Source organism: Hibiscus syriacus, unplaced genomic scaffold, assembly GCF_006381635.1.
Source record: "Hibiscus syriacus cultivar Baekdansim isolate YM2019G1 unplaced genomic scaffold, ASM638163v2 tig00111213_pilon, whole genome shotgun sequence".
In the NCBI taxonomy this organism is placed as follows: domain Eukaryota; kingdom Viridiplantae; phylum Streptophyta; class Magnoliopsida; order Malvales; family Malvaceae; genus Hibiscus; species Hibiscus syriacus.
In genome coordinates, this window is record NW_024063022.1 from 6389685 (window position 1) to 6415875 (window position 26191).

Below are 26191 nucleotides of genomic sequence, written 5' to 3' on the forward strand. Positions count from 1 at the left end.
CTTGAAAAATTGGGTTGGAGTCGCCACCGATCACTTTAAAAATATTTAGGTGGATCGGACACCATCTTACCTGATATGCGTTGTACCAGAAACGTGTCGGGTTCGGGAGTCGGTTACGGTCAAGGAAGGATTAGCACCCTTGAACCGCCCTTTCGGTACCAATTAATTTATCGGTTGTCTTCATTACGAGAAATTAGAAATTTAAATTAAAATTTAAAAACCCAATTCGAATCACTTACCTTTAATCGATCGAAAATATCCCTAAAAAGTCAAAAAGTGTTAGATAAAGAATAAAAAATAGTAAATAAATCAAAGAAGATAAAAAGGAATTAAAACAAAGAAAGAAAAAAATAAAAATGTTAGAAGTAAGGAATGAAATAAGAAATAAACACATAAAATAAATAGTAATTAAAAAACCGAAAAAAAAGAAAAAAAAAAAGGCTATCAAACAGTGGGACCAAATCTGGAAATCATCAAACATAATATATGAATTAGTGACTGAAATGAAAATATAAAAAAATGAAGGCTTAAATTGAAAAAAAAAGAAAGCTACATTAATGGCTACACGTCAGGATTATAAAATAAGGAGGACCAAAAGGGAGATTATCCCTTTATATTCAGAAAACACGGATGGTAAGGGCGAAAACGACGTAGTTTTAACGCACCCTAAAACGGCGCCGTTTCACTGAACCCATAAAACCCCCAAAATGCATCTAATTCTCCAAATTCCTCCCATTTTCCAGTTTACACTCTCTCTCTCAACAGATATCTCTCTCTCGTCCCTCTCTACATTCCTTCGCTCGGTGAGAAAGCCGGCCCCTGACCGGTAGCCACTCCGCCTTCCGCCGCCGCCTCCGGCTACCACCGGCGGTGGCCGGAAAGTCTAAACAAGCCCAGAACACTCTCCTTGACACCCCGAGCGCCAATCCAAAGTCTAAATCCCACAAATATCCCCAAAACGGCGTAGATCTAAAGTGTAAGCTTCAGTTTTTTACCCTTTAAAACCGGCGTCTCTTGAGTTCCGGCCACTCCTCGGTTATGGCTAGGCTCTTACGTACTCTCGATGAACAAAACCGAGTAACCCTCGATTTTCTGTGATTTTTCTAGTGATTGTTGCTTTGGCTTTTGGTTTCTGTTGTTTTTTGTGTTTGTGGTTTTTGGTTGTCTGATGTGTGTTTGGCTTGCTCCCGATGATACTTGGGTATTATTCTCGTTGTGGGTATTTTGGCTTTAGGCTTGTGGTTCTGTGTAGAATGGTTTTGTGGTCGATGGTTCTCGGTATCTCTCGATGATGCTGTCTTTCTCCTCCCCCCATTTTCTCGGTGTACCCTGTTGGTATTTATATAGCCCCCAACGGGGTTGTTTCCGGCGATGACGGGGTCATTCCCGTACCTTTCGGGCCTAACGTTGTTTCACGTGACCGGGAATCCCGGGATGGTGCAGTCCCGGTTTTCCCGGCCGTTCTTGCTCTCTCTTTGACTGTATAACTTCCCCATGCGCGGCGCCTGTGACTTGATGTCTCTTCAGGGTTTTCCAAACCCTAAACCTGGACGGGTTGGGTCAGGCTCAAATCTGACTGGACCAGACTAGTGGACCCTTTGCTGGATTGATTATTGGACATGAACAATAAAAATAAAATTAATAAAAATAATAATAATACTAAAATAAAAAAAAAAATGACAATTATAATAATAAAAAATATTTTTCAAAAACCTATATAATATATATTTTCAAAAATATTTTAAAATTATATATTATATATATATCTTTTTAAAATGTTTTCAAACTCATAATTTCAAAAATGTTTTGAAATTATATGTTATATGTTTTCAAAAATGATTTCAAAAACTATATAATATATATTTTTTCAAAAATATTTTCAAAAACTATATATTATATATTTTCAAAATATTTTTTAAAAAAAATATATATTATATAGTTTTCAAAATGATTTCAAACTATATAATATATATATATAAATAATAAAAAAGTTGGACGAAAATTAGTGTCTACACATCATAATCTGGGTTTCCTTCCTTTTCCTGGAAAAATCTTTCCTTTTGTTCCATGGGTAAGCCCTTTCAACCCTCTTCTAATCCACCTTTCCCCGTTTAAATTTCAATGGATTGATCCCTTTTTTTGTGAATATTGAAAAAAATTATGGGTTTTGTTCAATTGTAGCTGATTTATCTGTCTCAGTTGATTACCTGTTACTTTCTTTACAATTTTTGTCCTTTTTTGGTAGATGTGTGTGTGTATATATATTTTGTTGCTTTGAGTATTTACTTAGATCTGCCTTGAATTTTCATGTACTAACAGGTAATCATCAAGTGGAAAGAAAAACCAGAGTAAAGAAGGGGTTAGTTGTTTTTATCCCCATAGAATTGGAAGAAGAAAAAAAGATGATAACTGTTATGGATTCTAGGAAAGAAGTGATGAAAGATTCCGAAAAATGCTTAGATCATCGGCTATGGCATGCCTGTGCTGGTGGAATGGTACATATGCCATCAGTGAACTCCAAAGTGTTCTACTTCCCTCAAGGTCATGCTGAGCATGCCAATGGAAGTGTGGATTTCGGGAATCTCCCAATTCCGTCCCTAGTCTTATGTCGAGTTTCCGCTGTTAAGTTCATGGCGGATCTCGAAACCGATGAGGTTTATGCCAAGATCATGTTGGTTCCTTTGAGAGAGAATGATTTTGGGGTTGAGGATGATGCTTTTGATGGGAATGTTGGGGGGGTTGAGAGCCCCGGAAATTCGCCTTCCTTTGCTAAGACGTTGACTCAATCCGGTGCTAACAACGGTGGAGGGTTCTCGGTCCCGCGTTATTGCGCGGAGACTATATTTCCTAGGTTGGATTATAATGCAGAACCTCCTGTTCAGACTATTCTTGCAAAGGATGTCCATGGTGAGGTTTGGAAGTTTAGGCATATATATAGGGGGACGCCTCGCCGGCATCTTTTGACGACGGGGTGGAGTAATTTCGTGAATCACAAGAAGCTTGTGGCTGGTGATTCGATTGTGTTTCTTAGAGCGGATAATGGAGATCTTTGTGTGGGAATTCGTAGGGCGAAGAGAGGACTAGGGAGTGGGCACGAGTATCAATCGGGATGGAATTCGGGGGGTGGAAGCTCTGTTTCACAAATCGGGGGTTACTCTCCGTTCTCGAGGGAGGGGGAGAGTAAATTTATGCGGAAGGACTGTTATGGGGATACGAGGGGAAGAGTAAGGGCTGAATCGGTGATTGAGGCTGCCACTCGTGCTGCAAACGGGCAGTCCTTTGAGTTTGTTTACTATCCAGGGGCAAGCACTCCTGAGTTCTGTGTGAAGGCCTCGTCGGTTAGAGCTGCAATGCAGATCCAGTGGCATCCTGGGATGAGGTTCAAAATGGCTTTTGAAACAGAGGACTCTTCACGGATTAGCTGGTTCATGGGAATGATATCTACCGCTCAGGTTGTCGATCCCATCCGTTGGCCTAACTCTCCTTGGCGTCTTCTGCAGGTATTTTAGTTTTACTCCATCGATTGCCATTGAATAACTAGCATCCATATTTTCTAAGAATTAGTAATCAGCTCATGGATTTGTTCGATTTAACGTCGTCCAGGTAGCATGGGATGAGCCTGATTTACTCCACAATGTGAAGCGAGTTAGCCCGTGGCTGGTTGAATTGGCCACGAACATACCAGCAATCCATCTTAACAGTCCTTTCTCACCACCGAGGAAAAAGATGCAGCTTCCACAGCACCCGGACGTGCCCTTACCTTACCAAATTCCGATGCCATCTTTTTCCAGCAACTCTTTCAGGTCCAGCAGCCCCGTGTGTTGCATTACAGACAACATTCCTGGAGGCATACAGGGAGCCAGGCACGAACCGTTCGGAATGTCTTCATTAGATCTCCGCTCCAACAAGCTGCATCCAGGTCTGTTTCCACCTGGTTTTCATCAATTTGATCGTACTGCTCCACCTACTAGACTCTCGGGTGACAACTTTAGCAGCGACAATCGAAACAATAGGAATATATCTTCCTTGTTAACAATAGGAAATCCAACCCAGAGTTTGAAACGAAACAATGAAACAAAGACACCCCATATCTTATTGTTCGGCCAACTCATTTTCAGTGAGCATCAGGCTTCTCAGAGCTGCTCAGCTGATACTGTCGGAAACAATTCATCGGACGGGAATACAGAGAAAACTGTGGTCTCCTCTGATGGAATTGGATCCGCCTTACATCAAAATGCTCGGGAAAATTCTTCCGATGAAGGGTCTCCTTGGCACAAAGAACATAAAAAAACCGAGCTTGGTTTGGAGGCTGGTCATTGCAAGGTGTTCATGGAATCAGAGAATGTGGGAAGAACCCTCGATCTTTCAGTTCTCGGATCATTCGAAGAGCTGTATGGGAAGCTGGCTAACATGTTCGACATAGAAAGTTCAGAGATGCTGAGCAGCGTGCTCTACCGCGATGCTTCCGGTTCCGTTAAACACACTGGAGATGAGCCCTTCAGGTACACTACAGCTTCCTTAACATCAATTCCTTATCCTTCCTAAACATTTGCTTTCGGTTTATCTGACGTATAATCACTTCTCTCGCAGCGAGTTTTTGAAGTCAGCAAGGAGGCTAAACATTCTTATGGATTCGAGCAGCGACAACTTAGAAAGATAGAGACGAACCGATCCCCGAAAATTGTACAGTTTTTTTCCCAATACTTTGTTTTCGATTCCCATTTCATTTCTTCTCTGGTAGTTGCGAGAAAGCTCCATTGTCAACCATTCCTATGGAACTAAAATCCACATTAACTTGAATTTTCTTTCGACATAAGAAGGATCGATGTCCTTCGTCTTGTTCATTTAAGCAGAGTCCAAGAAACTGTACATTTTACGAAAGAAAAATAGTGCAGGCTGCCATTTTGCTCCTCACAGAGTGTAGTAGGGCTACAAAATGCTTAATAAATTTTCCTAGTTAAGCCTTTGTTTGTCAATTTTATCATCAAGACATTTGCCTGACCTTTTGATACATGTTTGATAAGGTGTTCTTTGAACGTTGCAAGAATCAGACAAAAAGATCCATGACAACCTGTTGTGTTAGGTCATGGGGTCTTGAATTTGTGTCTTTGACACAAAGATCACATCTTGAGATGGAAAAGGAGTTGTTTATTTTATATTAGAACTTTCGAATGTCGACTTTTAACGATGGTCGTATGAACTAATCGAGCGAGACTCCGAAAACTTCGAGTTTAAGGCGCTTTATATATGTTTATTTGATAGGGAGACATTCGTATTTCTTAAGATGAAAGTCGTTGATTGATTAACGGTCAATATGTCGTTTTCAGTGTCATCGGTTTTCGACTCAAATAATTAGATGGACTGATCTGAAAAGATGAGCAAAATACGAGGACTTGATGTGATGCAACAAATGAATGGGATCTTAGAGTATGCCACAGGTCTAGGATCCATTTGGTCACGTGTGTAAAAGTCAACGTCTATAGCATGGGGATCTCCTGTCACGTGAATAGTGCAAACATATAGATAGAGTCAACAAACATATAATCCTTAAAATGATAATATGTTTTTCAAAAGTTTAGGGAGTGGAATAAAATAAAATATATAATTAAAAATAAAATAAAATTTGAAAGTTTGAGTGATTAAATTAGGAGTAATTTGAAAGTTAAATAATTAAATTAAAAAATTTAAAATTCAGTGACCAAAATCGAAATAAGAAGATAGTTGAGTGAAAAATGATGTAATTTACCCATAAAAAATGAGCCACGTTTAAATCATCTCTTAAGTTTTTAATGACGAGATATCAAAATAAAACAAAAATTAAATATTGTGTATGATTTTTTTTTAAAAATAAAAATTTAGGTACTAAAACAGATCAAAAATGATAGTTTAAATACTAAACACGTAATTTACCCATGATTTTTTTTTTGATTTTATCGAGAAGAAAATAATAGAATCATGAATTATGTATACCAATTATGGAGAGAAACTATCATTTTATAAGAATCACTGGGCTATCACCCTCTACGATTGTTGATCATTTTATCAGTCAATAAATAAATGAGAACAAAATATGACTGAAATGAAAATTAGGTAAATTACAAGTTTAGTATCTAAACTATCAATTTTGATCTATTTTAGTAATTAAACTTTTAATTTTTCAAAACCATATATATCGTTTAGTTTTTGTTTTATTTTAGTACATTCCACTGCATTTTTATGTGTAAATTACATCATTTATCACTCAACTATATTCTCACTCTTATTTTGGTTATAAAGTTTAAAAAATTTCAATTTAACTACTCAACTTTCAAATTATTCCTATTTTAATCACTCTAATTTATTTTTAATATTTTTTGTGATATGACATTTATTATTATTATTATTATTTTATTAATATAGTTAAAAATAAAATAAAATTTGAAAGTTAGAGTGATTAAATTAGGAGTAATTTGAAAGTTAAATAATTAAATTAAAAAATTTAAAATTCAGTGACCAAAATCGAAAAAAGAAGATAATTTAGTGAAGAATGATGCAATTTACCCATAAAAAAGGAGCCATAATTTCAAATCACCTCTTAAGTTTTTAACGACGAAGTACTAAAACAAAACAAAAACTAAACGTTGGGTGTGATTTTGAAAAAATTAAAAATTTAGGTACTAAAACGGACCAAAAGTGATGGTTTAGATACTGAACACTTAATTTACCCATGAAAATTTTGATTTTATAGAAGAATAATAGTTGATGTTGAGGCTAGCTGAAGGCTGAAGCCAGTTGAAGGAACAAAGGGCAGTCAAAATTCTTGCCTTACTGGTTTTAATGGGAGTTGAAGAAATGATTTAAATGACACTCAACTATTAGTGAAAATCTGATAAAATTTCAAATTTGATGCATCAATGTCAGGGAAGGTTTGTTCAAGCTGTTTGATGTTCGGTAACCATTTCTGCCACTCGGAAACGACGACGACGAAAGCAGCAAGAGCTTAACATACAGAAAATTGCAAATTTTATGCATCAATGTCAGGGAAGGTTTGTTCAAGATGTTTGATGTTCGGTAACCATTTCTGCCACTCGGAACCGACGACGACGAATGCAGCAAGAGCTTAACATACAGAACCGATTCGAAACATTAACATTACAGACGATAATTACAGTGTAACTACAAATATCTGAACCAAATCTGATGATGTTCAGATTATATACAAACTAATTTCAGATATGCTACATATTTGCATCTTCGATGAGTTCTTCGGTTATCTTGCTGTGTTCGTAAAGGAATTTACGCGGCCGTAGGGGCTTTAAGAAGCTTCATCATGAAGTTGAACCTCACGTCCGGTCTTCGGCTGTGGCCAACTTGCTCCTTCTGGTACCTTGATGCATCTGAAACCTTGGTCTTTGTACAGTTCTATTGCACCGGGTTGTTCAAACCGCAGTGCAACACCCCAAAAGTAGGGGTCAAATTATGAGTTCATGAAATTTATAGACAAATATTTATAGTTGCAGGAATACGGGGACCAAACCCGTAATTAGACCATTTTCCTTTATCAGCAAAATTTAAACCCTTCCCCAAATCGTGAACCCCGATAACTCAAATCCCTAACCCCCAAATTATCAAACCTCGTCGGCCTCCCTGAGCGTCGCCGTCCGGCCAACATTGGAGTGCGCCACTGCCACCAATCAACTCCCCTCCAACCGGCGACTAAAGCCCGAGCATCGTCAAGCAGTGAAACACCTTATATCGCCGTGAATCGACGATTGTTCACGCGATTAAAATCCCAAATTTTGCCGTCGTTTTCTTCAAACTCCGGCCGACATAGTCGACGTTGCCATTCACCGCCCTTCTCATCGAGTTCCTCATGTGTTTCCGATAAGAACCCGACCCATCTCGTCGCCTCATCCTCATCATCGACCAATATAAGGCCTCGAGTTAAGCTCATCTTCTAGGACATGCAATAAATAGTCCGCATCAAACGAAAATATCGAGAATAGAACAACATGATTTGATAATTTATGTCGAAACTTTGGAACATATCCAGCTTCTGGTAACATCGAGCTCGATTGAATTTTTTAACGAGTCGAAACGAACAACCAGATACTCAAATCAAAAAAACTCAAGAGTAATTTGAAAAATAATATTTTAAATTTCTAGATTTTTTTAAAATTAAATTATTAATAATATTAACATTTACATGTTATTTAAAAAAATATAATATAACACTTTTATGTACATAAAATTTAAGTTCATGTTTAACCTTCAATAGAGTTAACTTTGAAAATATTTCGAGGTCAAATTTTTTCGAAATCGAGTCGGGCTTTAATTTCTAATTTCAAGTTGAGATTAAAAATTTTAAACTCACAAGCTTTTTAGTCGAGTCGAACTTGATAATTTTAAAATCATAAATTTTTGAGTTAAATCGAACTCAATTACATTCTTTTCGAGTCGAGACAAACTCAATAATATTCAACCTCAACACGTTTATAGCCCTACTCAACGTTTTCGTTTTAAGAAAGTTGAGGTCTTAAGAAGGTTGAATTAAAATAGAAGAAATAAGAAAATGACTAAAATATAAAAGTATAATATGGATTTTATTAAATAAAAAAAAACTGTACATGGCACGTGTTGGGAGGATGAATTAGGGTGGACGATAATGATAAACGTGTATAAGTCTTATCTTCAATAGTTCAATAAGTAAATATTTAAGCGTATATATTTAACCATTTAAAAGATCAATATCTAAATAATGTGCTATTTTTTAAAAAAATTATATCTAATATTTAGTTTTCATTTCATTTTAATATCAGTCGTTAAATTTAACTTGTTTAATACCTACACTATTAGTTTTGATCCATTTAGTACCTAAACTTTTAGTCTTTTCAAAACTTAACGTTAAATTTTAAACGAGTTACTGAAATGAAACAAAAACCAAAGTTTTTAATTGTGGGTACTAAAATAAAACAAAAAACTAAACTTTATATATGATTTTTAAAAAATTGAAAGTTTAAATACTAAAATAGATCAAAACTAACAATTTAAATACTAAACACATAATTTACCCTTTAATTATTTAAATTTTAAAACATTTTCCCAAGACAAATTATCTTTTTTTATTCATTAAATTATTAGGCTCAATATAAAAATAAGTGTTCAGATTATACTTAAAATTAACTTTTTGGTGTTTAAAGATATTTTTGTTAAAAATTGATGTCTAATATTTTCTCTTTTATATTTTTACGTGTCAATTTTTAAAAAATATTCGTTAAGTGACACTTGTCATGTCTATATTTTATGTTTTTTAAAATAAATTATTTTTAAGAAAATCTAAACTTGACATGTGACAGTTAACGGTTTTTAAACAGTATGTACCTAAAAGTGTAACGATAAAATATTAGACGCTAATTTTTAACGAAAAAATCTTTAAGTACCTAAAATTAACTTTGAATATAATTTAGACACATACTTTTATATTAAGTCAAACATTTATCTTATCAATTAAATTATCTATAAAAATTGAATTTGTTAAATCAACTCAATGATTAAAGGAAATATTATTGAGTTTGAGTTCGTAAATTATTAAAAAAGATTTTGAATAGATAATTCATGAATTGTCTAATCTCGAACCCGATAATTCAAACCCGGTTCATCAACGGGTCATATAAATTCCCAAAATCCCCAAAGAGGCCAGTCACTTTCCAGAGAGGCAGGCGGAGAAACGGTTTAATTTCGGGTCACCACTCACCATCCCCCCTTGAGAGATCCCGGCGGCCGGCGGGACCTCTCTTTCTACCTTTTCCACCTCCATTTTCCGATAACCTTAGAAAACCAAGAGAAAAAACAAAACTACGGTAATATTTCAACCTTCTTCTAGTATCTTCTGGATCTTTCTCTAAAATTTAGTTAGGGTCAGGGTTTTAGTTTCTCTTTTCTTCCTTTTTGAAACTAGAAAGAACTATGTCTGGGATACATCGGTCTTCGAGCGCGCCATTGAAGAACGGTCTTCCTCCTCAAGAGCTCCTTGACGATCTTTGCAGGTTTCAGTTTTCTTTTTGTTTCTGTAGAATTTGGTGTTTAATTCCAACTATTCGTTGTGGTTTTGGTTGATTTTGACTGATTTGGGGTTTATAGAAGAAGTAGCTGAATTCAGTTGCTTAATTGTTAAGTTAGGTTTATTAACACATGAATTTTTATGTTCCTTGTTTGAAAATGTCTGTTTTTGAAGGTGCTTACAGAGAATGGATTTGTTATGCAAACTAAACCTAGTTTTATATTGCACATTTCGGTATCGGGAATTCTTAATTTGAAGTGCTCAAGAATTTTTTAGCAAAATAATGTCTATGGAATTATCTTTACAAATTAGTAGTTGGTAATCAAGGGTCATTCTAACTATATACAAAATCGTTGGTCGGAAAACGATAATTATTTTGTAAAACTACATCGTCTATGGAATGAGTTCCTATTTCTTGAATCATGCAAAAGAGATTAAAAAACTGTGAATATTGTGTGCTTTTGTTCAGAATATAGACTTTGAGTAAGCAAGAGAAGATTGAATCAATATAACTCCTTTTTCCAAGTAGCTGTAGCCTTTATGTGGGGCCAATCAGTTAAGTTTAAGGTTTATGCTCAAGAATCTTTAGATGTTAGATTGACTTTTAGCCTTTTAGGTGTATCATTCGCCCAAGTATAACTCACAAGAATTTTTCCTACTAATTATTCTTTGGCAAGCTGTTTCACCAGTTTTTCACTGGATATGTTCTCAAAACCAGCAAAATGCACTGAGGAATTTGGTTTTGTTTCTAGGAAGTTCATATCTTATGTTTCACTGATATAATCCAATAATTAGCTGATGCTCTGTTTGTACGATGCTGCACTCTCTCTCTCTCACACACATTGCGTTTTTTTATCGCCCCCTCTGATTTTATCTGAAGTTATCGCTTATAATTGTTGTGCAGTCGGTTTGTTTTAAATGTGCCGAAAGAGGACCAACAGTCATTTGAGAGAATTCTCTTCCTTGTGGAGTATGCACACTGGTTCTATGAAGACAATACAGTGGAAAAAAATCCATCGCTTAAGTCACTGAATCTGAAGGAGTTCACCTCTTTATGTATCCTATATCTGATGCATCTTTACTGCTTTGTAATCTTGTTGCTACTTGCTAGCACCAGGGTCCACTACTTAAAAGCATGAGTTCAACATAATATTTTGGTGACCACTACGCAATTAAAAATTTTAATCGGTTAATTATATTGCAGTTATCATAGGTGATGTACTCCCCTAGTTTATATCATGAATTCATGATTACAAACGTCTGAACTATCTCATATAATCTGTACCATTAGAAAAGGGAAAACCATTATTTTATAACAGGGATTGGAGCTTGAGCTTATACTTTTAAGCTCCAAAATGGAAGTTAGAATTTATGCTATTAAGTGTAGCATAAGTCTAGATATCTTTTGACTTGGCATGCTATTTTACTGTTGGAAGACTATCTCTATTGGCCTTTTCTGACTCCTTTTTGTTATTCCATGCTCTGAGCCTGGTCTTTTTTTTTCTGTCAGCAATATTCTCTATTTCCTTTTCCAAAAACCAAAAACTGTTTCCTTAACTTGTTCCAGTGTTCAACAGCTGCGATGTTTTAAGGCCTTACGTTGCTCATATAGATGATATATTCAAAGATTTCACTGATTACAAGGTTCGAGTTCCTGTAACCGGGGCAATTATTTTGGATGAAACTTATGAACGGGTGAGTCTCTTCCTTTTCTAGATAAAAACAAGAAGTCCTTTGACCTATATAGTTTTTATTTTGAGTAAATATCACTTTCTTGTCCCTTGTTAACCAGTTTAACAAGTTGATTTCATGGTGCTCAACTTTAGCCCTTTTAATACGCTTCAGGCATAGGCATTCATGTCTGTGCTAAAAAACAGAACTTTCCTGTTCTCTCTCTCTCTCTCTCTCTCTCTATTCCTTTTAGTCTTTCCAAAAATTTCTGATCTTCTGATATGTTTATCAGAGATTTTTCTTTTAGTGCATGCGCATCAGTTTTTTCATCCAATTTTGTTTTCTAATTGATGGAACTCAAGGAAAGCTATTTTTTGCAATTAAAGTCATGTTGTGTAACATTTTCTAGTATTATCATGTTTTTTGGTGTTAATTGGTAAACTTTCATTCTAAGATTGTCTTTACTAAGTTTGTTTCCGCATTTAATAGTGCATCCTAGTCAAGGGATGGAAAGGGACAAGCTGGAGTTTCCCACGTGGAAAGAAGAACAAAGACGAGGAGGACCATGCATGTGCCATTCGAGAAGTAAGCTTATTTCACATGGATTAGGTTTTATTATTATTATTAACTAATTTTTTGTGAAGGGCTGGAAATGGATTCCTAAGGAATCACATTGAAAATTTTTGTTGATGGTTTAACCTTCTGCACACATGATAGATCTATCCTGTGTTGTATGAGCTTTTCAGACTCAGCGAGTAGTAAATTAGTAACTAGACTCTACTAGCTGATGCAGATGGCTATAGATTCAACAATTACGTAAGAATGATCTTACTATCTAGTTGTACAGATGGTTATAGATTCAATGGTTACTTCAGAATGATCTTGCTTTCTAGTTGTAAATGATACGGCTGAGGAAGAAATGTGGAATGTACTTTTTTTTTATTAACTAGCTTTCTTGTCTGTTCATTCACCTCTCAATAGTAAAAGCTACAGTTGAGTTGACAATCTCCCTATTAAACCTGTTATTAAACTTTCTTTGGGATGGAGCTAATGGATATGTAAATTATTACCTGTAATCTGTTCATTGCATGTTTCCCTTTTTGTTTAGAGAACTAACAGAGCTGATGTTGTACTAAAAAGATGCATTCAGTTTTTGGTGATAAGGGAATCCAAATAACTATTGAATTGTTATTGAATTCTTTTACCTCTCTTTTGTTTCTTCATCTATGCTTGTTGATGTACTTTCAATGAAAATACAGGTCTTAGAAGAAACAGGCTTTGATGTTTCAGCTCTCCTGAACAAAGATGAATACATTGAAGTGATATTTGGCCAGCAGAGGGTGCGGCTCTATATAGTTGCTGGTGTAAAGGATGATACAGCCTTTGCCCCACTTACAAAAAAGGAGATCAGTGTATGTTTTTCTTTTTTATTGATAAGTGCCATTACTTGGACCAAAATATTTTTGGATTAATGCCCGGATAGAAGTAAAATTAAGAAAATTAAGACCTGTAGAGAACTTTCTTTGCAAATAACGGAGAGGCTATCTAAGATATTGTATCTTTTAAATAGTAAAAATGCTGACAGCCAGCTTTGGTATGGTTGCAGGAAATTGCTTGGCACCGGCTTGATGATCTTCAACCAGCAACTAATGAAGTAATATCTCGTGGGATCACTGGCCTAAAGCTTTATATGGTTGCCCCCTTCTTAGCGTGAGTATTTTGTTATTAGATTATGATTAATTTTCAAATGCTTTTTACATTGTTGGGTAAATTGCTCATATGTGATGTCTTTATGCAGATCTCTGAAGTCATGGATTTCAAAGAATCCTTCCCCACTACATCCAAGACCAGATTTGCCTCTAAAAGGTTTTTCCCTTTCCCTTTATTTTTCGGTTTGCGTTTGAGGTACTTAGCTGTATCATTATTAACAACTACTTTGATTTACATTCTGCATTAGCTTAATCTACTTTTGGAGTTTGATCAGATAAAGATTTGAAAGCCTTATCTTAATCATATTAGTTTGATTGATTGATTTTAGCACAGTTATTATGTTCCCTAAAGATTTGGAGTACCAGGTAGGGATGGGCATGGGACCCGAACCCAACGGGTTCCGACCCGATCGGGTCGGGTTTTTTTTAAAAAAATCGGGTTTGGGTCGGGTCGGATTCGGGTTTAGGGTGAAAAATACATGACTCCGAAAAAATATAATTTTACCTTATATATTTAAGAATAATTACAATAATACCTCTCTATATATTATTTTTTTTCAATTAAATCACTGTTTTTATTGAATAAAAAATAATATTTTTATTATTGTTTCGGGTCGGGTCGGGTGGAAGGTATATATTATGCGGGTCGGGTCAGATTTCAGGTGGAGGAGTCATTGTTCTCGGGTCGGGTCGGGTGGACCTAAAACCCGACCCATGCCCATCCCTAATACCAGGGGTGTCTAAAATACAACTTGTTAATACAAGGCTAAAAAATGGTATAAATCGGTTGCAATCGAAAATTTTACTAATATCGTAACTTTTTAAGTTGGACAAGGTAACATTTGAGGTTGAAACCAAAAATATTACATTCTTACTAATATTTTAGGTTGAACATGATAATATTTTAGGTTGAAAACTGCCTTAAATTAGGCTGCCGCACTGCAAAACTACATAAACTACATGTACCATGGAGATGTTCTAGTGTGTGTTTTTCTGATGCGTTGTTTTTCGAATTGTTAAGGAATCTCTATTTGGAAAGCGAAGAACACTTCCATAGGAAGTAACTCAATGATTGTGGAGAGAAAATCTAATAAGCTTCCATCCGATGCTAAGCCGCCTGACGCCGGTCCTGGAAAAAGCTTCAGAAACTTTAGATTCGATACCGCTGCAATATTAAAAGCATTGGAAGGAAGCTTTTCTTCCTGAAGATCAGACTCAGTTGTTATCCGTGACATCCTTTAATGTTGGCACAGCAGAGACTTTTCGGTTGCTAGAACTTCTTCGGTCGTAAAAAAAAACATACAGCGTCGTGGCCCCGATCGGTTGGATATTCATGTGTCATGTCCGGGTTCGTTCGACATGTAAATTCTGTACAGAAAAAGAATGTTTGGTGGCAACTTATGCTGGTCTGCAAGTCCAAACCTGGTGAATGGTGAAATATTAATACTATAGAACCCCTTTAGTATGGCTAACAGCTCCATCACTAAATGCTACACACTTTGTCGATTCTTGTTATCTTAATGTTGTATTTGATCTGCTTTGTAGTACTTTTTACGATCCCAATATTATTCTTTTATCTATTGGTTCATAGACTAAACTTTTAAAGCCTTAATCAAAAAATAAATAAATGCTCATTGTCTTAGTAATAGGTTTTGAAAGTTCTTTTTAATTTGGGTAAATTACACATTTAATATCTAAACTATCAATTTTGGTCTGTTTTAGTATTTAATTTTTCCCCAAAATAATGTCTAATGTTTAGTTTGTGTTTTATTTTAGTATCCCGTTAAAACCTTAAATTGTTTTTTGCTTAAACTATCAATTTGGGTATGTTTTAGTACTAAAATAAAATATAAACTAAATTTAAGTACGGTTTTGAAAAATTAAAAGTTTAGATATTAAATCGAATCAAAATTTATAATTTAGGTAAGCTTATGAGCAATAAAGCTAGTGAAAGAAAGTTAGAGTCCAACTAGAATAACTTAAATTTTTTAGTAATGAGTAGATTGATTTTTAAGTTGAATCGAGTCATTTGACTCTGTATGATATATACATATCACATATGAAAAAAATGAAAGAAATATATATGTATTGTATATGGTTATAAAAATCATTTAAAATGGAATCAAATATTATCATAATATTATAAATATTTATAATTAAATTTTAACAGAAACTAAAAAACTCAACTCGAGTCAAACGACTCAAATTTTGTAAATTCGACTCAACTCGACAAAATTTCAAATCAAGTTTAAGTTATAAAATAGGACTCATAACTCGGAATTTTTTTACTCAACTTTATCGAATGCTCACCCCTACTTATGTCTTTGACATATTTTAAAATCTTATATTTTTTATTATTATTTATTTTAATTTTGACTTTATTTTTTACTTATTATTCCATAGAAATGATATACTTAATGCATATTTGATGTTATCGCTTATATTTTTTAAAATAAACAAATAAAATTATGTATAGAACTTAAAACCGTTAAAAAGATACAACCTCTGTTAAAATTAAGTTCTAGCTCCATCCCTAGTTGACACATCTCATCTCCTTTAGGTTGTCAGTCCAATATCTATTAGGATCAAAATTTATCTTCCCCTCTCTTACGTAAAAATTGTTAAAAAAATTCATCAAGTTATCTCAACGGATAAAGAGAATATTGTTATTATTAAAGTTTTGCTCGAATACAAAATGACACAATTTAACTGGAAAAGTAATAAACTTGATTTGATTAAAAATAGAGAACTTTATTAAAGTAGCTTTTTACTTTATTTACTTTTTATAAATAGATACTAAAGGTTAGGGTTAAAGATCGAGTTGTCCATATAGACTCCTTTTGTATTATTCTTCTCTTTCACATTAGTGAATTTTCTCCTCTTCTACCCGTGATTTTTCTCGAAAGGGATTTTCACGTAAAATTTTGATGTTTATTTTATTTGATGATCATTACGCATGCCGTTATCTTCTAACAGTCTTCCTTAAAGATTATGAGTTAAAACAACTACATCTACCTAGTATATGTGTAAAATATATTTTAAAATCCATTATCCTAAATTTTAAAGTCTAAATAAGATGCATGACAAAAGTAGAATCTAATTTGTAAAATATATTTTACCGCCAATATATAAAATAATGATCTTTAAAATACAATGATATTTTATGAATAAATTTTTGGATAAATTATCTATTTGGTACTCAACTATTCATATATTTGAATTTTATTCATCTAACTATTTTTTAAAATCACATCTTATGTTAGTTTATATTTTGGTATCTCGTTGTTAAGTTTGATCGCTGACTTAACATAAATGATATCATAATATGAAATAATAATACTTTTAGTCTCAAAACATACATGTTTTCCCTAATTCAAAATATTTTGATAAATCCTCAAATTTTAAAATTATTATTCAATTATTAGAATTTTAGATTATTATTATTATTCAAATGAAAATAAAGACCAAATTAATAGGATTTTTTAATATTGAAGCTTTATTAAATTATTTTAAATAATATCCAATTTAATAGGATGTGTAAATTTTGAGGACTAAAATTTATAATATTATCATTTGTTTGTCAAGCAGTCAAAATTAACAACAAGGTATCAAAATAGAAATAAAATATAATGCTAGGTACATGGAAGATCTAGGTGAGCTCAGTCGCCCCCTTGAAATTTTAAAACTACCATATATTTTAGAATTTTTCTATGTAATTTCATTCAAAATTTATTTTCGCCTCTAGAATTCTATAAATTCGAGTTTGCCTATTTTGAAATTTTACAAGTTCAAATTCATCCCAAATATAAAATCACGTGTATATCCCGGAGTAATAGGTTATTTCTCTTAAAACATCCTAATATATATAAGGAAGAATTAAAATTCTAATCAAACAATTCAAAAACAATAGGTACAATCAAACATTATACTATCAACGGTTTAGACCTCAACGTTTCATTTTAGATGAAAAACCCTTATTTTGGAACGTTAATCGTGTGTTAACTAATAATTTTCATCGATTTTTTTTATTTAAAATAAAACATTAAGGGCTAACTAATAATAATAAGAGAAAATAACCTCAGTGACCAAAAATCCCATATAATATACGATTTTAACCAACTTTTTCCGGATTTACCAAAATGACCAACAAAATCGCAATGCGATCGCTAATTCGTAACGCGATCTCCATTATCGCAAATTCGCGTTGCATTTTCGCAATGCGATAGTTGAAAATCGCGTTGCGATGGTCTACAGTATCGTTGCGATTTTCCCAATTCGCAATGCGAATAAGTAAATCGCAACGCGAATTGGGAAAATCGCAATGCGAATAAGTAAATCGCAACGCGAATTGGGAAAATCGCAATGCGATACTGACTATCGCAATGCGATAATAAAAAATCGCAACGAGATACTTACTTTCGCAACGCGATACTGACTTTCGCAACGCGATAATACATAATCGCAATGCGATTTTCAAAGCGCCATTAGTATCCTGGCCAAGTATTTTATTTTTAAATTCCAAACATGAATATTAATATATTGGAACACTGAACTGTCCACAGTATATCCCGTAATCGCAACTCATAACCTAAAACCTAAAATCACAACTCAGTCCCATCTCCATCTCTCACTCTCTCACCCATCTCCGATGAAATCCGTCCCCATCTCCGGCGAAATCCGTCTATCTAAATCTCTCAGAGCCACCCTCACAATCAGAAATGGAAAATCAACCAAATCAACCAACGAGGGTTAGTTTTTTTAATTATTTTCTTTTTGAAATTTTTGCATTATTATTAGGTTTTTCATATTGAAATTGATGATAAGTTTACTTGTAATTTCAATAATAGATTAACCATTTCACTTAGATTGCTTATTAAATCAACCAAGAATCGCAACACGAAATGCAAATCGCAACGCGATTTTAGTTTCGCGTTGTGATTCTCTCGTTGCGATAGTCATTTTCGTGTTGCGATTTTCATTTTCAGAAACTATTCTTCTTCTGCAAATTGAAACTTGAATGAATTGCATTACTTCAACCAAAAACAAAGACAAATACAAAATTCACAGTGTTGCATATTTAAGTTTGAAGAATAAACTACTACTATTTATGTTTATTATTGTTTTTGGTATATCTTCACAGTGTAGTTTTTGGTATATCTAATTTAGTATGTTTATTGTTTTTGTAGAACTTTTATTCGGCTCAATTGACCTTGAGAAATAAAGTCAGCCTGGCCAAAACAATTGCGTCGAAGCTTTCACCTGCACAAAGAAAAATGTTTGAGGATACATGCTTCGGGCCATGGCTGAAAGTACAACATCCCGGTGGAGATGCGATGTTGACACACCTGTTTCTTCAAACCATGACTAGAGATCTACCAGAGACTATACAACGTCGTGATGAAGAGATATGGTTTGATTTTCCACCGGCGTATACGTGTTTTGGGCGGGAGGAGTTTTGCTTAATCACCGGTCTACGCTTCGGACACGATGATGTAGGTCGGTACACTAGACACATTACCCGCCCATCATGGCTATCCTGGGTTTTTCCTGAGCTGGAGAGGCCGAGTCTACACGTAGAAGACCTGACAAGATTTTTGAATAATAAAGATGGTTTTACTCGGATGGATGACGTCGACGTTGTCCGAGTATGCCTTCTAATTCTTTTGCATGCCGACTTTTTAGGCAGAGAGGCCAGACAACCTATTCCAAATGATCTAATCAAATTGGTAGAAGACCTAAATGCGTGGAACCTGTTTCCGTGGGGCTCGTATTTATGGAAAGCTACATGGAATAAGTTATCGTCTGCCTTGGATGATCGAAAAAGTTTGCATGGCGATGGTTCCAAATACACTTTGACATGCTTTATTTGGGCCTTTAAGGTAAGAATTTTTATATAATGTTTCCAAAATTATAAGTAATTATTTAACAATTACTAATGTTTGTTATTATATTGTTTGTAGATTTGGATATTTGAGGCCTTTCCCGCCATGAAGACATATGCAATAAAAACTTCAAATAATATTCCCAGGGCTATTTCCTGGAAGAGGAAACGAACCTTGCAATGGGAAGATTTACTACGGTATACGACAATAAATAATGTAAGTTAACATAAATACTACCATATGTTTATAAACAAGTTATTACTAGTACACATTTAACTTTGTTTGAGCTTTTATATTTTTAGGAGGCCAACACTCCTCTACAGAGGCTGACACCCACGGAAGCTGAGCTTGCCACTGATTGGTGGCAAGCTAGTAAGCGTTTTTTTGATGGAACGGTTGATGAGCAGCCTCCACTTCGGGAGCCATCACCTCGGCCAGAGCTATCACCTCACCCAGAGCCATCATCTGATCGACCCGGCTATACACCTCCACAACGACAGCCATCACCTATTCTGTCACATCATCGAGCCTCTTCTCCACCATCACCGCAAGATAGGCGACCGGCAAAGATGCCACGACGTTTATCTCCCTGTTCTCCACCTCCTCCTCAACGGGATGAGTTAGGGGAGTTACGTGATGAGGTCAATGCCTTGCGTGAGGAGGTCGGTACTTTACGCAAAGACGATGGTGCATGGCGTGTTGAGGTGTCTACATTACACGGTGAGGTAGCCGCTCTACGTGAGATGGTAGCATCGTTGCAGAATGAGGTTCATACTCTACGCAACGAGGTAAGTTTAAGATTTTTCATACTCGTAATTCATTCGGTTGCTGCCAATCTGTTTTTGTTAGTATTTGTTTTTGGTTTTGTTTTTGTCTTTTGGTTGAAGTAATGCAATCCATTCAAGTTTCAATTTGCAGAAGAAGAATAGTTTACTTTCGCAACACGAAAATGACTATCGCAACGCGAAAATGGCTATCGCAATGCGAAATGAAAATCGCAACGACAAAATCGCAATGCGAAATGAAATCGCAACGACAAAATCGCAACGCGAAATGAAAATCGTAATGCGATTTGTGTTTCGCGTTGCGATTTTGTCGTTGCGATTTCATTTCGCGTTGCGATTTTGTCGTTGCGATTTTTATTTCGCATTGCGATAGCCATTTCCGCGTTGCGATAGTCATTTCGCGTTGCGATTTTAAGTTTCGTGTTGCGAAAGTAAACTATTCTTCTTCTGGAATGTTTATATATGTTGTCCTTTTAAATGTTTATATAAGTGCTTACTTCTGGAATGTTATCTGAGCATTTTGTGAACTATGATAGAATAATGATTTGGGTGAATACAATGCTAGTTTGAAACATATTTGTCTTTGTTTAATATCATGTCTGTTTATTTACTGATTTATGTATTAATTTTTTTTAGCGGCCCGATAAGGTGGATGCTTTACGTCGGGTTTTCCTTGCACGACGGAGTTCACGCATCAGACGGCGTGGACGTGCTATTACGTCTCCGTTCACCCCAATGGTGCGAATACTCCGCAAGAAGAAGCCCGACTCACCGGTCATCCCTCAAGAGTCCCCTCCAATCGTTCAAGAGGCCCCTATTCTCCCTCAAGATTCCCCCCACCGTTCAAGAGGCCACTGTCATCGTTGAAGAGGTCCCTCCCACCATTCCAGAGCCCGATTCACATGGGGTAATATATCGAAGTATTGAGAAACCCCCACCGGTTCCGGACATGATGGATGAGAGTTGGCTCTCGTATGAGTTATCGGCTAGTACCCTTCCGGTATCTGAAGTGGAGAGGAGACAACTACCGAAAACAATTGTGGATAATACCCTTTGGGCTAAGACCGCAGTTGATTTTTATCTACATGAGCGGAGCCAAGGGTGTTACACTGACATCAGCAAACTCAACGATGAAATGTTTTTGTTGCTTGATCGGTCTTGGTGGGGTGTGCTATTAGGGGTTGAAGACAGTGGCTATTTGGATGGGGAGGTTAGACTATATTTGTCTTATATATGATTTTGATTAATTTGTTTAAAAATTAATGTAATTCACTAATATATGTATTTTTTTGTAAAACAGCATATCGATGCGTGGGTGTCACGTCTACTAATAATAAGGAAGCTTAGGAAAAATAAAAAAAATTCGCTATATACAATAATGCCGACGGCTTTTCACGCAGTTCACTTGAAGAATCAACGAGATGAATCGTTTTTGTTGGGCAATGGACAAGCTAAACTTTATCCTGCATGGTGGGAGGTCGATAAGGTTAGTGTTTATTTTTTAAATTTTTTAAAGGTGTTAATAAATAAGTGAGCAAATAAATGAATTATTACTTATGATCGCAGGTGTTTATCCCTGTTTTGGAACGTCGTCACTGGCTTCTCGTCCAACTTCAGCTCCCATCCCTGAAGATAATAGTGTATGACAGCAAGATCAATTACATATCGCTGTCTGATTTGAGAGATATTTTCAAGGGATGGAGCTCTCATTTGGCTAAATTCTTGGATGGGATTAAGTATTGGAGTCATTCTGGACACAAGAAGCCAAAGAAGTTCAATGTCACAGTTGTCAGAGACGAGACCGCGCCACAGCAATCGCCGGGAGCCAGAGGGGATTGTGGTCCTCTCGTATGCCTTTGCTTGGCGCGTTTGACGACGGGAAGCACAGAGTTTTTACCTCCCACCGATAGAGATAGAGCTGCAGTAGGCTTGTGGTTTCGGCATTATATGGCTAGAGCAATATATTCGAGACGCTGCCTACCTGCATTCGCGTTATGAAAGTTTCCATTGTTAATTGGTAAGTCAAATGCAAGTTTTGTTAACATATATACTCCTTTTGGTTTGAAAATGTTTGGTTAAGTACCTAGAATTCAATAATTTGCTGTTTGTAGGTTTTAGATGTGTAAGAAGTCTTGTTTGAGCAAATGTTTGGTTTCTGCAGGTTAATCCTTAAGTGAGCTGCGTGAAATGGATGTACGGGGTCACAAAGTTGTTGATTCATTGATTCAATAATTGATGAAGAAATAAGAATTATTATTATTTTTTGATTGTTTAATTGATTTATAAAAGATGATTTGTAAATCTTGATTTGTTTAATTGATGTGTACATAATTTGTGTTGAAATGTAATAGTTGATTTGTTGATTTTCAATCTGCTTTATGTTGAAGGCAAAACAGACTATCGCAACGCGAAATGGCTATCGCAACGAGAAAATCGCAATGCGAAATGAAAATCACAATGCGAAATGAAAATCGCAACGAGAAAATCGCAATGCGATTTTCATTTCGCATTGCGATTTTCTCGTTGCGATAACCATTTTCGCGTTGCGATAGCCATTTCGCGTTGCGATAGTCATTTCGCGTTGCGATAGTCAAATGAATGTCTAATAAGTGATGACAACTGAACAAATCATAGCAATGTTCAAACTCAAGTTACTAATACATGCCTAACTGAAAATGTTAAAAGTGCACACATAAAATACACATAATGCAAGTTTTGTTAACATATATACTCCTTTTGGTTTGAAAATGTTTGGTTAAGTACCTAGAATTCAATAATAATTTTTAAAAGTTTATGCATGTTAATCCTCGTTGCCTTTTTCATTTCGCATTGCGATTCTATCGTTGCGATTTGCATTTCGCATTGCGATGGTCAAATGATTACCTTTCGCAACGCGATTCTGACTTTCGCAACGAGATAATACAGAATCGCAATGCGAGTTTCAAAGTTCGCAACAGGTTTTAGTTTCGCAAGCCAAATTTTGAGTGTATATATATACGCAGCAACAACAACTCATAACCTAAATCCCTAAATCGCAACTCATTCCATCTCTATCTATCACTCTCTCCGGCGACATTCGTTCCAATATCCAACGACATCCTTCCCCATCCGGCAACAGGTCTTAGTTTCGCATCTCGTTTGTTTAGTTACAACCATGAAATCATCTAATGTTGATCATGTTTGGATAGATTTGTGTTTTGGAGGGTCATGGGAGAATGTTCATGGTGTTTTACAATATATGCCTTTACCCATGAATCTTCAACTAAAACTGTCATTAAAGAAGTTAACTTATGAAACCCTAATGTTACGTGTTTCAAAGAAATTGAATTTAGAGCCCCTAAGTGGATTTAGGCTATCTTATCAGAGAAATGGTAAAGTTTATTTGTTAACCGACAATGAAGATGTTGAACGATTCATTGCTTACATTAATGTTTCAAGTGATGATGTTACATTGTATGTTGTTGAACCTAGAAGTAGTATTGTTGGGTCAGTAGCGGGTAGTAATCAACTAAGTGGGTCAAAAAACCCACAGCCTTTCTCTAATCCAAATCCAAATCAACTTTCAGCACCAAATTCCGGTTTCGTATTGACCAATTAGACGATGATGAGCCAAGAGAAAAAATTGTGAGTACTAGTCAGTATTCGAAATTTGATCTTGGTCAATACCCGGACTTTGATATTGGTCAATACACGGATTTTGATGATGTTTCAGAAGAAGAAACAGACCCTGCGTGTAATGATTTTGATATTGGTCAATACCCGAATTTTGATGATGAAACACCCGTTGCCGAGGAAGATGTTGTTGATGATAATGAGGAGGAAGTTACGACTGTGAATGAACATGTTGAACATCCATTCTGTAATTCATATAATCCTGAAGAAGAAAAAGAAGAAGAAAAAGTCCCCGAAGAAAAGAAAATGCCACGGGAGTATAACTGGAATATGCCAGAATTACTTCAGTTACCGGAAGAAGAGTTGGCAAAGAAAGCAGTTGATTGTTACACAAAAGTTATTCGTATCAAGAAAGATGATTGTTTTGATACAAAGGAAGACTTGAAGATAGCTTTGTATACGAAATGTGTGGAAGATGGCTATCAACTAAAAGTTAACAAATCAAGCAAAGATCGTTTCGAAACAAGGTGTACGATTGACAAAAACTGTACGTGTCGTATGATTGCAAAGAGGATAAAAGATTGCGCAATGTTTCAAGTTAGGACTTTTATTGATAAACATACATGTTCAAGAACCCAAGTTTTTCCTCACCATAGACAGGCAAACAAAAAGGTGTTGGGTGGTTTTCTGGCTGAGTTAATGTTTTTGAATGGCAGGGTATATCGGGGACATGAAATTATGACTGACATGAATGCTCGGTTCAAGATTAGTATATCATATTCTCAAGCTTGGAGAGCCAAATGTTATGCCTTGGAATTGTTGAGGGGGTCGCCAGAAGCATCGTTTGCCCAACTGCCGGCTTATTGTCACAATTTAAAGCTGAAAAATCCTGGGTCGGTAACTCATATCAAAACAGATAGAGATGGACGCTTTGAGTTGCTGTTTATCGCCATTGGTGCTGCGATTAGTAAATCAATATAATTCTGTTGACTCATTTCTGTTAGTTACATGCATTTAAAATTTAAATGATTATATTTCTTGTGTATATTATTTTGTAGATTCGTTCGTTTATTACTTGCATGCGCCCAGTTATTATAGTTGACGGAGCACATTTGAAAGGTCGATACCTTGGAGTAAACTTATTAGCAGTAGCCATGGATGCTAACAATGGGATATTGCCAATAGCTTACGGGGTTGGCAAATCTGAAACCTCTGATTCATGGACATGGTTTATGGGGCATCTTAGGGATTGCATAGGTCCTATTAGCAATCTGACAATCATATCCGATAGGGCAAACTCAATTGACAACGCTGTTAGAAGGTGTTTCCCAGATGCTTTTCATGGACTTTGTGGTGTTCATTTGTATAGAAATCTAAAATCAAGGTCTGCTGGTATAAAAAAGCACAAATGGACATACTGGAAGGCTATAAAGGCTTAACGGGAAGTGGATTTCAATAAGCATATAAACTGTTTAAGACGTGTTTTGCCTCAGTGTGCTCAAACACTAGAAGATGTCGGGTTTGAAAGATGGTCAAGAGTACATCAACTTGGAGCAAGATATGGTTTCATGACGTCTAATAGTGCAGAATCAATTAACGCTCTAAGTCGTCATTCCCGGAAATTACCCATTACTATGTTAATGGAGTTTTTTCGAGCCTCTATTCAACAGTAGTACTACAAGAAAATAAACCATGCATGTATTATTTCTTTGAATTCGTAACTTATCATATATTTTACTAAGTATTATTTATTTAAATTTACAGGAACATTGGAACATCGTGTTACACCATGGACTGAAAAAAAGATAGCGAAACGTGTTGTGAAGTCAATGTCATGGAGAGTTGAACCATGTTCAAACACTTTGTTTGAAGTACTGGATAATAACTTAAATGGGCTTGTCGATCTAAATGCAAGGACGTGTAGTTGTATGAAATGGAAAACATCTGGTTATCTATGTGGCCATGTTATAAAAGTTGCTCTTCATCTAAACCAAGATGATTCAAGCACATACGCTATGGATTGCTACACTACAGAAGTATATCGACAGACTTATGCCGAGATTGTCTACCCTATTTCACATCCTTCTGAGTGTGATATACCAGATGACTTACAAACAGTTTTGCCACCAGCCATGGACAGAAGGCTACCTGGCCGACCAAAAAGTCACGATCGTATACCGTCTAAGGGTGAAGAGAAGAAGAGATCGACATGTAGTCGGTGCAAGGAAAGTGGTCATACAAGGTTGACATGTGGATCACCAGTGCCATCACAATCATCTTTTCCTCTACCAAAATATGGATCATCATCAAAATCCAAAGCTCATATGGTGTCAAGAAAAAGGCAATCAAAATCGCAATCATCTTTAAAATCCCAATCACAACTGGCTTCACCTTTTGGGACTGTTAACTTAGGTGATTTTTAAATGCAAACGTTGTATTATGTAGATTTGATGTGTGAACTTTTAACATTTTCAGTTAGGCATGTATTAGTAA

At 35.5% G+C, this 26191-nt stretch overlaps 2 protein-coding genes across 2 annotated transcripts; both read left to right on the plus strand.

Annotated features, from left to right (window-relative positions):
• The first annotated feature begins 2025 nt into the window (after positions 1 to 2025).
• Positions 2026 to 4962, plus strand: LOC120156151 (auxin response factor 16-like). Its single transcript, XM_039167559.1, has 4 exons — positions 2026 to 2071; positions 2320 to 3500; positions 3604 to 4502; positions 4591 to 4962. The coding sequence occupies exons 1-4, from the start codon at positions 2068 to 2070 to the stop codon at positions 4658 to 4660; spliced, it is 2154 nt and encodes a 717-aa protein (XP_039023490.1). The 5' UTR covers positions 2026 to 2067; the 3' UTR covers positions 4661 to 4962.
• A 4711-nt stretch (positions 4963 to 9673) lies between these two features.
• On the plus strand, positions 9674 to 14972 carry LOC120156099 (mRNA-decapping enzyme subunit 2-like). Its single transcript, XM_039167517.1, has 8 exons — positions 9674 to 10025; positions 10944 to 11095; positions 11607 to 11734; positions 12200 to 12295; positions 12970 to 13122; positions 13317 to 13420; positions 13509 to 13576; positions 14441 to 14972. The coding sequence occupies exons 1-8, from the start codon at positions 9946 to 9948 to the stop codon at positions 14623 to 14625; spliced, it is 966 nt and encodes a 321-aa protein (XP_039023448.1). The 5' UTR covers positions 9674 to 9945; the 3' UTR covers positions 14626 to 14972.
• Positions 14973 to 26191: the final 11219 nt, after the last annotated feature.